This window comes from Scatophagus argus, chromosome 9 (assembly GCF_020382885.2).
Source record: "Scatophagus argus isolate fScaArg1 chromosome 9, fScaArg1.pri, whole genome shotgun sequence".
NCBI classification, from domain to species: Eukaryota; Metazoa; Chordata; class Actinopteri; family Scatophagidae; genus Scatophagus; species Scatophagus argus.
The window spans coordinates 22,269,968-22,286,708 of record NC_058501.1 but is presented as its reverse complement, the minus strand read 5'-3'; the positions used below and the strand labels follow the sequence as shown (position 1 = coordinate 22,286,708).

Sequence of the window (16,741 nt, the reverse complement as noted above, 5' to 3'; positions counted from 1 at the left end):
CCTTGATATTAACGGCACTCCAGAATTTTCCTGTTTTTAGCAAACTGTCTTGATAACAGTTGAATGGATTGCTCTAATATCTGGTACAGACATTTAGGTCCCCTTTAGAGTGAATTTCTATAACTTGGCGACTCATTTTTCATAGCTCCATCATAATGTCAGAAATGTAATTTGTTCACTTCATGACCATATGCTTGCAAAATGGCATTCCCAGGCGTACCGCAGCCACACTGTGCTCGTGTTGATAGAGGCATCATAAACATTAACGGCTAAACATCATCAGGACATTATTTTTTGAGTTTTGCCACACAGAGGCCATAGCACGGATTTAGAAGCATGTCTTAGTTTATGCACATTTTTCCAATGATACAAAAGGGAGAAACTGGTAATTCGTCACAATTCCTCACAGGTTGGAAGCAGAAACGATGGCTGATCAGTTGTCAACATCGTTGTCCGTTAATTTGTCTGTGAATTGAATTAATCAGCTAATCGTTTCATCACTAGACTCTCTTATATACCCTTAGAGTTATTCACATTGAATTCTTCTGAAAGATGAATCGGCAATACATTTAATCTAACTGCACTCACACATTTTGTGGTTTATTCTCATTTTGTCGCTTGTATACGCTTCTAGTGTATTTGTGGTTTATCTGTAATCTTTATGATGATGCTGGACTGCTGGCACGACGTTGATGGAAAAAAGAAATCTAATCTGAATGATTCTACTTTGTCAAACAAGGGATTTGATAAAATGATAATGATAATAATAATGGTACTAAAAATAAATTTGATCATTACAGCCCTCTATTCAAATCTTTGTTATCAACTGCGCCAACATTAGAAAGTCAAAACCATTCATCTGTCTCTCTCTGACTGCTTGCATTACCATTAAATGAGATACAACAGTTGCTCCCTTTTATCTCAGCAATTCCATTTCAACATATTGGTATGAGGAATATGATGTGGAAGCACCCAGAGAGCATTCACTGATATTAAACAATATGGCTGGAAACGATGTGACTGTTTTCCAATTTAATTTCATAGTGAATAACCTGCGAATTCGATTTGATTTTTATTCTCTTCCCTCACTGTGTCTCGAGATAGAGACAGGCGCCGCCTTGGCTTTGGGGTCGGGGGTGGGGTGGGGAACAGAAAGGGAGAATAGCATCATTAACATTCCCTGACAGTTAACGTTTCAATCTCGCTCGGTGGCAGAATCCCAATATTGACATAAAATACCAGATGACAATAAGACAGACAAAAAAAAAAGTGCAGTTTGGGATGCGGCCCGGGCCTGAGTGGGGTTGCGGCCGCTCCATTCTAATCAACAGCTGTGTGATTGGAGAAGCTGCTGGGAAGGAACGAAAAGAAACGGAGGAGGTAGAAACAACAAAGATCCAACAGATGCACAAAACGTATCGTGGGAAAAACAATCCCATTTCAAGATGATTGGTGTCAAACTAATTCTGTAAGTTTGGTTTCAGTTGGCGATCTCTTGGGAAATAACGTTCTGCTTCACGGGTTGTTCTTATTTCACATTCCGAATTTACATTTTTGGCATTTTGCTGCTGATGCTCTAAATGCAAAAACTATGACTGAAATAGCAGGTACACATCTCCAGTCGCACACGTAGTCAAGTCCAAGTAATAATCGTTTCTTTATCATGATTAGCCTGCCAGTCACATACTTGATTAATCAATTAATCCTTTAGTATGTAAATGGTACAAAAAAGCACAAGATGACCTTTTCAAATCACTTGTTTTGTCTGAGCTGCAATCCAGACTATATGTAGGACAAAGAACAGTGAGATACGATGTTTAGCATTTTTACTTAAGAAAGTACTGAAATCGATTATTAAAAAGGTTGATGGTTAATTTTCTGCTCACTAATAATTTCAGCTTTAATCAAATCAAAATGGGCACTAAGTAACAGCAGTGGCATCATCTAAATGTGTAGCGGATTTCATTATCAGATGACTAACTTAACTTAATAACTTCTCACTTTTTTGTTCATGCACCCAACAGCAGATCCAGGATGCTGCTGACCAGGGGGTGATGTTTGTGGGATTTGTCCAGGAACCCTATGGGGCTCCATGCACCAGGATCAGAGAACCAGAAACCCCCTCCCTTTCCTTGCACTCCAGCCCCAGCTCTGTGTTCGGTTCCCTGGGCAGCTGCAGCCCCTCGAACCCCTCAAGCCCAAGAAACCAGGCAGAACCAGGAGCTGAAGCTGACACAGTGAAGAAAGAGGGGGAGGAAGAGGCTTCGTGTGGGGCTGGGGAAGGAGCGACGAGTGGAGAGAACACTGGGAACCATTCAGGGACCGGGGTGGAGGGCAGTCTCGATGAGGTCTCGCCCGCGGTGTCTCCAGTATCAGAGGGAGATCTGGAGCGCAGTGAGGATCAGACGGAGGAGGAGTCGCCATGTCACAATAACAACAAAGACAGTGGCAGAGACACAAAGGAGAGGCTGAGATACCGCCTACGGAGGGGCGATGGTGAGTGCTCTCTATGGTTGCCATCATAAAATCAAACTAAAAGGAAAACGATGTGTTAAGTGAATCACATCAATCAAGAAAAGCTCTTCTGTGTTGGTAAAAAAAAAAAAAAAAATTATTTTAATCACGTTTTAATTAGATGATTCCTGTACTGAGTAATGTCAGACATTTCATATACCGCAACCACAAAAACTAAAAATAAATGAATGAATGTACAAAATGTACAAAAAGAGACGTGCAGACAGAAACACACGTTTATATTAATATTCTCAAAACCTTAGGACATGCGTAGTAGCGACTTGTCAGTCATAAGGTAGCCATAACCTTAAGTATTCCTTGTTTTTCATTGTTGATTTTTACCTTGAATGGGACCACAATTTTAAACATTAAAATGGTGGTGTCTTGAAGGAGACTTGAAACTAGAGACTGAGGTCTTAAACTCATTAGGACACTGCTTACTGAGGTAATTAACTCAGTGACGAGTGGGGTCATTTTCTCATAGGCTTACATGCAATCAGACTTCTCTTTGAAGACGGGGGGTTTTGCCTCCTACTGGCCATTACGAAGAATACAGGTTTAAGATGCTTCAGCTTTGACTTCACTTTTCGGACCTGAAAGCTCCATCTTGTCTTTAACAGTCAGTGTTGCTGCCATACACACACACAAACATATGTACACATTTAGAACCAGTAGCGAATGCGTTTGAATATTTAACTTGTTATATTGAGCATCTGAATCTTTTTTGTCTTTTAAATGTCTCAAAATTACAAATATGATGCGACTTGGATTGTATTGGATTGAATTTTTAAAATATTTTCAACCAAAGAAATGCCCCATGTAACAATGTTTGAAAGTGTATCATCCAGAATAACAGGAAAGCTGTTTCTTGAAGCGTATGCTGCTGTATAATTTTACAGTGAGCCCCGCAAACAAAATTCAGTCCACTGCAGTCATGTTGTGGGCAACTGAGCAAAAGTGGAAATCACAAAATCTGGGTATTAAGTATTTACAGGCTTCACTTCATTGGGGTACAGTGAGTAAATAAGCTGTTTTGTTATTTTGGGTGAACAGACCCTTAAATGGAAAACACACTAATTGGCCCAATGGGGCCCTATGATTAAAGGTCAAAATTTCAAAACTTTACAAAGCTTTTAAACTTGGCAAGACTCTCTTAGATGGAACCCACCACACAGCCATCTTTACAAATTACACAAAAAGGCCTAATGAGGGATGATAATTAAGATAATTAAAGGTCAAAGCTTCAGACTGTGAAAGACCACAACTGCTGCACTGCCACAGGCCCAGCGTTGATGAAACTGGTTCCTGCATCACTGATTGGCATCGGATGAAGGTTTCCTTAGCATTTATCAGTTTCAAAATGACTTGGTTATATTGTGCTGCGTGTTAACACTCATTCACAACTGAGCTCCCTCATTGAATCACAGTCGACTGCGGCTCCTCAGTCTGAGGTTAATTCCTGCACCCAAGGGCACCCACTGGAAACTGTAGCTTCTTGTGTCACATATTCAGACAGATTTAAACTGACAGCTTCTTATCTTTGTCCAATATCGGTCGACATATCTGTGCCACTTGTGTTTTGGTTTCATCTGAAGCCATACCTTTTGGCTGTTTAACTAAGGAACAGCGTGGTGCCTCAGATCCCCCCCAAAACACTTGGCAAATGCAGAGGTGTCATTTCCTGATATTGCCTCAATGTTACACAACAATGTGCTGCCTTGGGATATAATCCTCTCTATCCGTCACACAAAAGGAATCGTCTTATAGCTGTGGTGCATACAAATTCGCACTCACACTTAGCCGGTGGAGCGGGGAGTCTGTGAAATTCGCCACAACAATTTTGTCAGGTTTTTCGGAAACTGCACATTTCATGGATTGCTTTCTGTCTTCTCAGAAAGTGAGGCATAATGTAGCTACACCTCTCATTCATGGTACCCTGCCTTTCTGTGGGAATGGTGTTGAAATTAGCACAGACATTTATAGTTTCAGCTTTATTTGAGCATTTCAAATTGACAGATGGAGACACCCACCACTCTCACCCCCACCCCTCCTGCAGTCACTCCTCCTCTCACAGAACCTATTTGTGATACGTGTCGGTACAATGTGCAAGCCGTGCATTAGATACACGTCCCAGTGGGAGTGTTAACGTGTGTGTCTTTGTGTATACTGTATGTTTGTATGTACAGTGAGCAAACTCAAAGCATGCTATGCTCGGTGTTGCATAATGAATGCACTCTTGGGTATGCACATACATACACACGGGCTTTTGTTTGCATGGGTCTTTGTCTTTATATGTGTACGGTAACACACACTTGGCATCACAGCAGACCGCAGCCCACTGGTCCATCTGGGCCTCCCTACAGTGCATTTTGCCGCGAGATAATCCCCCACTGCGTCGTCCTCTACCTCCCTCAACTTCACAGCTCTGTCCCTCTACCCCCACCTTCATCCCCCTGAATCTCCGCGACAACGCCAGCAGCGCCGGTGTAGCAGCCAGCCGGGGTGGTAGGGGAGCCTGCCAAGCTCCCATGTCCCTCTCTACTAATGCCCAGCCTGCCGAGGAGCCCCAAGAGTCTCAGCTACTGCTGGCTTGTTCTCCCTAATCCTCAGATCTTGAGGTGAACGCTGTGTTGGCAGTGGAGCTGGCGAAAGTCTGCAGCTTACGGTCAGAAGAGGATCTCAATCCTTGAAACTGGAACTCTGGATAGAAACTGTACAACAGTTGTACAATTATGTCCAGATAACTAAGATAACCCCATGTCCAAAAAATTGCTTTCAGATAAAACTGATTTGCATGAGAAAAAACGTTTTGAAGGAAACCCAATGGGTATTTCTTATGAACACACACTTATTATATTTTACCTCTTTTCCTACTCGATCTGCTGCTGGCACTTAAAGCAAGCAGATGTATGTTTATGTTTAAGCAACTCAAAGTACTTAGTTAAGATAAGGGAGAGCTTTTGGTGGTAAATATAGCATATAAACACTAATAAAGTCAGTGCTGGCTAAAAGACAAAGATGGGATGTGCTGACTTTTTAAACATTTTGGTAAGAGCACTGTCTTTCTGTAACCTTGGACAAGTGTTTTAGGAGCCTAAACCATAAACACCACATGAGTTCTGTGATTTATAGCCAACCACACAGCTCTTACCTCACCCAAAAAACGTGTATGTCCTAAATAAAAGTCACCTTTGCTGGATTCAAAACTACATGACCTACAATACAAATGAATAGTAAATGAATTTCATTTGTAGGAGCTCAGTCAAGAAACTGAAGTGAAAATGCATGGGAAGCTCACCCTGAGAAAACAGAAAAAATAAAGGACACTGATGTGCAGTCAACATTTAGCGAACAAGTGAGGTATTGTTCCACTGATGCTGAAATGCATTGATCGAGCCTTTAGATTTGAGTTGATCAAATCTGCAAACACGTACAATGAGCTTTAAACAACCGACATAAAATCCCACGTGCGAAGCTGAGCAGTATCAGCCTGGAATCTACATCGTCTTAGTCGATGTGCGGAAATCTTTTCAGCTGCTTTGTTTCATCCTTGAGATCGCTGCTCTGATGGGATCAGTGTCCAGCTTCTCAGATTATAGAAGCAGACGCTGAGTTGACGACATGTCATGTTGGAAAGACATGCTGTTAAGATCATGTCAGGGTTATTACCGATGACCTTGTCATTTGGACAGGCGGGCTGTCGTGAGATAAGCCTTAGAAGCAACACGCCTTCATCGTCCTAACGACACTCATGCGCTCATTTTCTTGTTAGCTGAGCTGCCAGCGACTGATTACAGTTTAGGCTGGGACGCTGGTGCACTGGGAGAAATCTTCTGGCAACGGGGTTGAGCAGTGTCCTCTCAGTCTGTCCCCATGGAAGTGGACAAACCTGACGTGCAGCTACCCTAATTGCAATTTTCCTTCTTTTTGTCTGTCCAATGTGACGGACATGTGACGACAGTCCAGACCACATGAGCCCAATACACACGGGGGACAAAGGCAGCAACCGATGAACTCTGATGTTTAAAATATCTAAAAAGTGGATTCTATTGAATATAAAGTTTCATTTATCTCATCCCCCCGGGATCTGTGGCCAAGGCCAGCAACAACAAGACTCAGGTTAGTCTCATAAACTTTACTCTGAAAGGCTGCAGGGTCCACCGCTGATGTAATGAATTTGTGTGATTAGGTTCAAAGGACTTAGTCATACTCATCCTCTGTGTATGTGTGTGTGAGGGAGGGAGAGAGGCAGAGAAAAACAAGGATACTCAATTGTATCTATAAATACTGAATTACTGGGGCATTAAGTAAGATTTTACTGCCCTATAACAGACAAAAATGGCCATAATAATTCTCCGAAACATCAATAAAGTTATTGATTTTGCCCAATTACTTTGCCATATGGTGTCATTCTGGCTCTCAAATCTTGTTATGCAGCCAAAAAGCAAAAGCCTCTGCTGTATTATTACCCCTGTTTCTTGGTTAAATATCGCCAGCCCTGAAAAGTTTATTTGTTTCTGCTAGGCAGCAATGTTTGCTTGTGTCCATTACAGGCCACTGTAGCACGAGGGGACAAGGGGAGGGCTGAGCTTGGCAAGAGACTTGTTTTAGAGATTTATGTTGGTTACTAATGGAGTTTCAAAGAGTATCGAAGATTATTTAACTTTGGGTTCTGTCCAACAATAAACCATCTGCTCCTCTGCAGTTTCTCACAGGACTTAAAGGTGTTTTGCGTCATGTCAAGCTTAGTGAATAGTGAATAGTGAATCTGAGCAGTAACTGGTGTCTGACTGGTTTGACTCCTGGCTGGTCAAATCACGTAGAGGGAAAGTGATGAAGCATGGAATGTGTTTATCACACTTTTTCATCACTGAAATCAGTTATTTTCTAATCATTTTTAATACAATTTCATGAATTCTTATCCACAGTTTGCATGTGTGAATTAATGCAACATTAATTCCATGTGAGTCACGGCGCTCTGCACCGTACAGCCTTACATTTCCATCACCCTTTTCTGTTTTCATCGTAATTATTTAGGTAATTATGAGACAAGCCTTGGTTTGTAAATGTTTACAGTCTGCCATGCTGTTATTCTGCGTTGCTCTGTGTACAGCAGCTAAAATGAAAAAGAAGATTCCCTTGATTCTGACGCTTTTCTGCTGATTATTTGAGGGGGAGCCCCACAGATATCTATCAAAATGATTTCCTGAAATAGTCGTGAATGCCAGATGAAAGCGTGGCTACAGTTTGACTTACTGCGATCCTGCAGTCCTTAGTGATGGACATCAGCAAGACAGATGTTTTTTCGGCCTACATATAAATATCAGAAGATGGTCTCCTTTTATCTCTTGGTACCCTGCTGAAGTTGCCCTTAGGCAAGGCACTTAATCCCTCCGATATTCCAGTATATCTCCTGTGAACAGAGCACTGCTGCAAAGATGTTTACCGACCCAGAAGGTCTTTCTTGACCAAATACAGCTTAGAAAATGAGCTACCTTCCCTTCTGCCTGAATTACAGTCGCCTTGGTGCCATAATCACAGCATAATTAGACTGTAATTAAGTATAATGCATGGAAAAGTCTGAGCTGTTATACAGAAAGCATCTAATACTGAAAGACCTAAGCCAGGTAGCATGTTGTTTCATGTCAAGCCATGATAGTAAATAGAGCATATCTATCAAGAACAGTCCCATCAGTTGCACTGGAATCATCTGTGCTGAATATGGTTTAATGCTGTTACTTATCTAGTTATGCTGAGCTGCAACCCAAAGCTTACACTCCAGTTGGTATACATTTTCTTCATGACCTTCCTGAAGCTCACTGATGCAAAGACAGGATTCATGGGACAACACGTCTCAGGCTGGTTTAGAGAAACTGTAAATCAGTTTATATGATGCAGATCGCCACAAAATCATTCACAGTGAGGAAGCTGTGTGTTGTTTTGGTAACTTGGAGGCGTGTCGAATGGGAAGCCATTTCATTGCTGCGTCTTGTCCAAGATTTGTTTGCCATATTGTCCTTGTTGCAACATGGGTAACATGGGGAGGACTTGGAGAGGGTGTGTGAATATTCTGCTTTGATTCAACTTTTCTCAAGAGTGACAAATGACTAGATTTGGGGAATTTGGTGGCCAGCTGTCACATCAGTCTGACGAGCCAGACAAGAAGTGGTTATAAATGATTCATTCTTCCTGGCTGTCTGCTGGACGGATGGACGGACGGAAGATCCAAAGCGACTGAGCCATGACTCCACCACCACCACCCCATGTCAAAGTGTGTGAGTGGGCGGGGGGTGGGTGGACGGGTGGGTGGTGGCAGCGCCGCACATTCTGCTCATCCATCTGGTTCAGTTGGGGAATGACAGTGCGACATTTGCATTGGAAAGAAAAGGGAAAATGTTAGCAGACCCGATGTGAACTGCTTTCTGCCTGATTCGAACCCCACTCACATCTCACATTTTGTGTTTTTTCAAAGCTAAGCAGAGAAAATATTTCACTCACTCACATCACAACAAATAAAACTCTTTCCACTTTGATTTAGGATGATATGAGTGAGGAGCAGCGACATACACACTGTGGGCAAATTTCCAAGCCTGCTCCTCCCTCCTGAGGCCCACTGCACTATGTATATTTCTGCTTGATGTAAACAACAGCTAGCTGGAGAGCTTTTACTGCATTATTCAAGGTTATACTATGACTTAACTCTGTTACAATGAAACGGTCCCTTTTAAGTCCTGCATCAGCAGAGTAACATCAGAACATTAAAAGGAATATGTGGATGACTTGTGGCATGAATACAATCAAATCGCTTTCAATTCACTTCACGTTTGTTGGAAGAGAGCAGCTGAAATGATTTTCAGGGTGGGCTATTTGAGTTCAGCTTGAGGCAACACAAATCTAATCTTGTATTACTTTCTCATTTCTTGTCTGTTTTGCACCTGCCAGGTGGAACTTTTGTTCATGATGTGATAATGACGGTGAAATTTTTATAGCAGTGTCTCGCATACAAATTCGCGTTGCTTTCACTGACTTACAAGGCAACAGAAATTAATGTAATGCAGATGCAGAAAGTAGAGCATAAATGATACAAAAGATCCTAAAAATAAAAACCCCCACACGTTTCACAAAAGTTACGTAATGAGATTCTCAGGAATGTCGTGTCCAAGATGCTGTGCAGTAGCTGTTGGACAAATTTTTATATATAATTCTGTAATCATTACGTACACAAAACATTAAAATAAAAACTCCAAAAAAATAGTCCACGATCTCGACTTTTTGAGACAAAGAGTAAGACAATTGGATTCTCATAAAGATCTTGGCTACTTTTTTGTATTTGTGCTTTGAGCCTGCCCAGTTTTAATGTGCTAATTTCCATGTCAATGCCAATTTCTACTCTGGCTGATTTCTTGAGCTCAGTATTTGGAATTATTTCCCAGAAACCATGCAAAGCATCCACTTCACTGAGCTGATTTTTACTATCATCTTTTTTCTGATCTTTTTTTTTCCTCTTCTGCAGTGCCACATTTTTTAAGGACAAGAAAATGTGGTTGAGAAACAAGGAAGCACAAAAATTGTTATTTGCTGTTGACAGGAACATTGTGGCCAACTCTTCTTGTCCAAGAACCTTGTTGACTGTCCAAACATTGGCTGAGTTTTGTTGATTTGCATATTTCACAGAAAATAAATGTACTTCTGATTGATCATTACCACAACACTCACAGTGCAGTTGTGTGATTAGTGTTGAAAAGTCCTCCCAAAGTAAGAAGTCTTTAAAGACTGTGAAGAAGAGGTCCTGTATCCTATAATAACTTAATACTGCAGATAGTTGTTTACATTACAATGAAAGTTATTTATTCAAATTAAAACTCTTCTGTCCCTCAGCCAACCGTTTACTGGGCCATTTCTAATAACTTCTGGCAGCTGAAAAGACAGAGAAGTGCTCCAACAGACGGAGCCAAATTACACTTTGGATTGTGGCCAGTGTACAGCAGTAGTTCAATAATCGTGCAGTAAAACGTGTGACTTCCACGGAGGCTACATCTGTATTATCGCAACCCTTTAGTTTAATGAAAGGCTGAGTTTTTGTTTTCTCTCGTGTCTCAACAGGGGTGGAACTGCTCGCTTTGTACAACCACCCGTCGGTCCGAGAGGGCCAGGCGAAGTACTACACTGTCAAGGTGCCACTGCACGTTCAAAACTGTGACGAGGGGGTCAAAGGCGTGGAGGCCAACTGGCTGGATCACATGACCCAGCACTTCAACAATGGAGCCTCACTGGTCGATGGTTACTTCCACCTGGGCAACGTGAATGGTGAGCTGGCATGACTCGCTGTTACCGCAGAACACAAGCGTTTCGAAGGGAAAACACGTGGAACCAAACGTCTCACGAGGAATAAAACTCAACACAGTTTTAATATACACACACACTGTTTACAGATCGCACACCCAGTCAAATGCATTCGAACATGAGGTTTGTATTGCTTGCCTTCCGACGCTCAAATCAGCCCACTTCATCGAAAGGATTTTATTTTATTAATCTAAATATTAAAAAAGTCCTCATCTTTTGTCTTGGATTCTCCAGAGTTGTTCTTCTGCGTTTACTCTCTGAGTTCAGATTATTACAGTTATTAAAAAAAAAACAAATCACCGTTTTTTCCCCTTGACGGTATCACCAGTAAAAATGTCAACATCAAGCAGATGCCAAATTCATGTCGACCTCTGTGGGATAAAAAGCCTGATGATGCACCTTGGCCTGTCTGTCATTAATTATGCATTAGCTGGTGTTCATTTTCCACAAGAGAACAATCAGAACATATTTGAATAACAATTGTGCATGAAAATATTTCCTTGGCGAGTGTCAGGGAATGGTGCAATACTGCAGGATTTTGTACCATAAACACAGTCTGCATTATTGCAGAAGCTTTTATATCAAAGCTGTCTTTGTGCAAGTTTGTTTTATCTTGCTAGTGATAAAATATGCTTGATGCAGCTTTCAGTATTTTTGTGCTTGTGCCAAAGCTGAAGGGCTGACAATGTGGACCAGGTGCTGATCAGTCAACAGCATTCGTCCAGCTGCTGAATTGATTGCTGTGAAATGTTTCACAGACCTGTAGGATCCCCAGAGGATGAATCCTCCTGATTTCAGTGAACCCTTGGACTTTCCTCTCGCACCACCAGCAGGTCTTCCTATCATGTGAAATATTTCAACATCAAAGTGGTCTGGCACAAAGCCTTGTTTCCACTAGCACCAACATGAAGTTAGAATTTTGGTAAAATGTTTCTCAGTGTCAATGTGGTATTGATATTCATACTGAAGACCAAATACCTGCAACATTAATGATATTCATAGCATTATGACTCTGTCACCATCACAGTTGCTATAAGGTCAAAGTCGGTCAGTCTTCTCTCCTGGCTCCACAGAATATTAGCAAAACATTAGCATTCTAAATGCATGTTTTAAATAAAACCGAGACACTACAACGATGTTTCACAAATTATATAAGGACAGAGTCTGTTTTCACCTGTGTGGCTGTCATAATGATTCCCTCTTTAAGGAGATTCTTTAGAAGCTGCCGCTCATGGATCTTTCTGCTGTTTTCTATCCTCTTTTAAACTCTTTCCTGTTTGGGTTTTCCTCTTCCATCAGATCCCGGCGGCTCTGTGCTTCGCTTTGACACTGGAGAAATAAGCCAGCCAGAGTAAATAAGAGTCATAATTCATTAATCTGGGAAAGTGAACGCCTCAGCAACTCTGAAACATAGATAATTAACCTGATAACAAATTAGTGCCTCCTTGCATATTTTATGTCCTGAGAATGGAGTAATGAAGTGTATTATTATGATTCAATTTTTTCCTTTTCTTTTTTTGCCTATTAGGGTCCTCTAACATATTTTGCATATTTCATGCACTGCTAAGATATGCCTCTCTGAACAGTGAAATTGCTGGGTGGGATAGAAAGCAGATCAGCTGCATTACGAAACAGCGTGTGCCTTTACTGACTTAAAGGACTGAAGTCGGCTCACAGCTTAAGCTCAACCTCTTTAGAAAACAGACAACTTTACAGATGTGAATGCTGTTGCTTTGTGGATTTTGGTCTCTTGAGAGCAGCTGACAGGGTGACATCAAAGCGGCGCCCCGTTTGTTGTTAGCAGCTAATTACATCAAACAGCCGCGCCGCTCGAGCTCGGAATCGGTATCCATTCCTGCCGTTTCTGTATTTAGCAACTTCTTTGAGATGAGTTTCTGAATTCACGATGAGACGCTCGACACGATGCAGGAGACCGTCTCAACTTCATGAACATCAAGGACGCGTTTGACCGCCAAACAGCACGTTAAAGGACGTGGACTGACAGAGACAGACGCGTGCAGTCGGATGGGAGATGGCGGCGACAGTGACAGCCTTCAGCTTTCATGTACTGACAGTTACCATGTGCAGCCTAATTGTGTTTTTCTCGAAGACCTCGAAAACCTTTTTCTACCCTGTTTTTTTATTTGCTTTCATCCTGCTTTGCTAATATTGTTTTTTATACAGTATTTATTATTTATATTTAGGAAGTTCTGCAGAGGCTGCCTGTTTAATTAACTGTAAATTGCAGTTTCTTGTCAGATGGTTGGTCAGTTCACTACTTTAGTCAGTTCATCACTTTGATCTCAGCAACTGTTGGGTATCTTACGGTGACATGTGGTGTAGATATAAATGATGTCAAGAGGCTGAATCTTAATCTTGATGGGGGTGATCCCTCGACTTTCCCTCTAGCACCACTGATAGTTTGTCAATCCTTTTCGACATATACTCAACTGAAAACAGCACATGGGTGATATATTTAATATTTTACCTCATCAGCTTCCTTGATTTTTTGTAAATATATGCTTATTCTGAACTTGAGGTTGGGACAGGGGCAACAAAACACTGGGAAAGTTGTGTACTGCTCAAAACACACCAGTTTGGGTAATCAGGTTCACTGGTAGCGGGTGATGGTATCAAGTTGAAAGGCTCAGTTGTTCACAAGCAAAGATGGAGCGAGACTCATCACTTTGTGAAACCAAAGATTGTTTAAAGGATGTGAAAGGATATATTGCTGTGTGTATGCACAACCTCACGAGGCTGCTTGGTTTGTAATCTTGTTTAGTAATTTGTTATCTTGTGATATGTGGGAGATGGCAGGTGTTGCTTCAACCCTCTGCTACTAAGAGCTTCTGAAGTGCTTTGCTCACAGGCAAGCAGCCTTGAGGGACGGGAGAGGAGAAGATGTTGGTGACAGTCTGAACCAAAGGCTCTCGGATTAAAATCCTGCAAACCCTGCCTGATTGGAAAGTTTGAAGATGTTGTTATGCTGTGTAATCTGACACACAGATTATAAAGTTGGCATCTTTGAAAATACAACAGATTTCACATGAGTCTTCCACCCAAATGCAACACAGATACATTTCAGGGCCAACACTGTTGTGCTGCAAGTCCATGGTAGCCACTTAAAGTAAGCCATATATTAACAATTATTCATAATTGCACTATTGTAATGCAAAGCCCACAATTCCGTAACTGATTGAAATTAATTATCCATGCAGCTCTCAGCCTCTGATGCCCACATTCCACATAGTAATATAATGTATAATCAACTTGAAAGCACCCAAAGAGCTAAAACTTAATCATGGCGGAGTGAAGGGGTAATGGGCAAAGTGAGCGACTGGCCGATATGTAGCATTAATTAGAAAATAAATGACATTTATTGGGTCGCCGTTTCACTCAGTGCAAATAGCATGAAGCTGATAAAAGTTACTTTGGAATTTCATATGCTACTATGAAAACCTAAAGGTTTGTAGCTGTTGTTTGTATTGCTGATTGTTGACCGTCGAGAGCTCATAGATTTTCCGCATCACCGTTAACGTCCCCGCAGTCAGTCTGCGGCCCTGGCCTTTTACTAAATACTGTTCTACCTTTCTTTCATCTCTGACAGTCGGCTGTTTGTGTGGTCCAGAGGGACGCACACTTACACAGAAACACTCAAAAACATACCGTGTCCCTGTGCTCCTTTTAAAGATGGGTTTCCATGGTGAAGCTGGATGAGAACGCATTAAGGGACATTGTTTGCATACACACGCTTGTGTGTGTATTTGTGTGTGTGTGAGGATCTCTCAGACGCTGAAAGTCCTGTCTGGTGTGGCAGCATTGTTTGCAGTGAGTATGGACCTTGCCTGAGCCACAGAATAGAATATTATAGTTATTTTGAATTGAATTTACCGATCCTGAGCTGCAGGCAGGCCTTACTGTCATAAGATGCACATAAAAGATTCATACACACTGTGGTACAGCCTGCAAACACACATACAGGCCTACATGGCCGCGTATGCCTGCAGAAACACACACATGCATACACAGAATATACCCATAAGTTCACACTTCCTCTCTGGAGTTGGCAGCAGGGTGTGGGGTTGAGTTTGTTTACTGAAGAAGAACTGACGGTAATAGTGTTGACGGGGAGTTTGCCTTTGTTACTTGTATAGCTTAAGCTATCTCCAGAGCCACAATGAGGATTTGTAGCCCGGTTGTGAGACATTGAGTTATTCATATGCATGACAGTCAGCCCTCACTGGTTTCTAAATTTGGGCAAAGCCAATGGTGGAAGAAAAGGGGGGAGAGAAAGAGGCAGAGGGAGATGCAGGGAATATGAAATTCCAATAAGGTTTTCTTTACTGTGAAAAGAAATTCAGGGAAGGGAAACGATGTGCAAGCGGAATCAGAACTGCCTTGTTTGTGCGTATGGATGTATACTTATAATACTTATATACTATGTGTATACATGTGCATGTCGTGGAAGCGCACATGTGTTTTTGTGTGGTTGCCGTTATGGGCATAAGCTTTGACAGCACAGCATGTGTCCTTTCCACCTCTGAGCTGCAGTTACAAGGCAGGCTGAGCGTTCTGCCACTTCGCTTAGTGCAGTTGGTCGGTTTTCCTTCTCCGTTCTGTGAATCTGAGTATACGAGGTTACCACTCAAAGAAGTACTGATGCTGAAGTACCGTGGGGTCTTCTGTGTGTCATGCAGCCGATGGTTGGACTCAGCTGCTCTGTCTGCCACGCTGAGGCCAGCACCATACACCATACATACACTGTGTTCTCTGCCATCAGTGTGCGGTGGATATCCAGTCTAGCGTCTGTTTGTCATGTTTTACCCTAAAAGACCCACATAAGCTGCTCGTGTTCGTAATTCCCACGATGGAGGGGAATGCACAGCTGTGAGAAAGCCAGTTTCTCATTCTGAATTTTTCTGTGTGTTAACCAACTACAAAGCACACTGAATGCATTTGTGAACACCTTGAGGTTCACTGTGGCCTCAGGGCTCATGCAGTTGAAGAACATGGCGGCTCCAACTTATTGGAAAATGGAAATTAATTAAGACTAGCAGAGATCAAAGATTCTTATACTGGAAATGTTTTGTGTATTAATATGTCAGATGTATCTTTGCTTACTTAGGCTTTTCACTCATCTATATTCAGTCCGTCAAAAGCAAATAGACTAAACTGTTCATCCTCTGTTGTTTTTCTACCAGCTGAAGTCTGCCCAGTAACCCACAGGTACCAGCCTTCCAACTGCCAAACCCCTTTGACTCCACTGGCAATAGCCACATCCAATCCACACACATCAGACACCCTTGTCTTCTTCTCTCTCTGTCCCACTCTGGATGTCCACTCGTCATGTTTGAAATATAGATAAGCTGTCAGCGGGCTCTCCCCTGCTTTCTGAGGCAGCGCCTGACACACATGTTTAAGTCATGTCAGCAGACATGACCCGGGACAGGGTAACCTTCTGGCTCCTCAGTGGTCAGCCTGACTTGAACACACACAACATACTGATATATATATATATATATATATATATATATATATATATATATATATATATACATACTGACTTGTGAGCACAGCCATGCACACGTTGTGAATGTTTTATGTTTTGCAGTGCATGAAATTGTAGTAAGAATGTACATTGTTAAATACAGTGTGTGAATTATGATCCAGCCTTCAGCTCTTTCTTAAGGATTCAGTCAGTAAAAACCTTTCATTGATGGTCTTATATTAAAGGAAGTCTCCAGTGAAATGTAAAAGCAAAGGTGATGCACGGTTGCTTCTATTCTTCCTCTGCAGTTTCCTCTTTCAAAACACAGTGTGCTAGAAATCGATGTACAACAGCAGGTTTGCGAACATGTCCATGAATATTAGGAACAACCAGCTT

General features: G+C 41.8%; 1 protein-coding gene across 2 annotated transcripts in view; it reads left to right on the top strand.

Annotated features, from left to right (window-relative positions):
- Window positions 1-16,741, top strand: part of LOC124064193 (raftlin-like) — a 96,420-nt gene that overhangs the window by 55,883 nt on the left and 23,796 nt on the right. Inside the window, exons 5-6 of one of the 2 annotated variants that reach the window (XM_046398423.1) lie at window positions 2,028-2,496; window positions 10,618-10,821. In XM_046398423.1, the coding sequence (XP_046254379.1) occupies window positions 2,028-2,496; window positions 10,618-10,821 (673 nt within the window). Of the gene's footprint in view, window positions 1-2,024; window positions 2,497-10,617; window positions 10,822-16,741 lie in introns of both variants that reach the window. The other variant, XM_046398422.1, reaches the window with a different exon arrangement.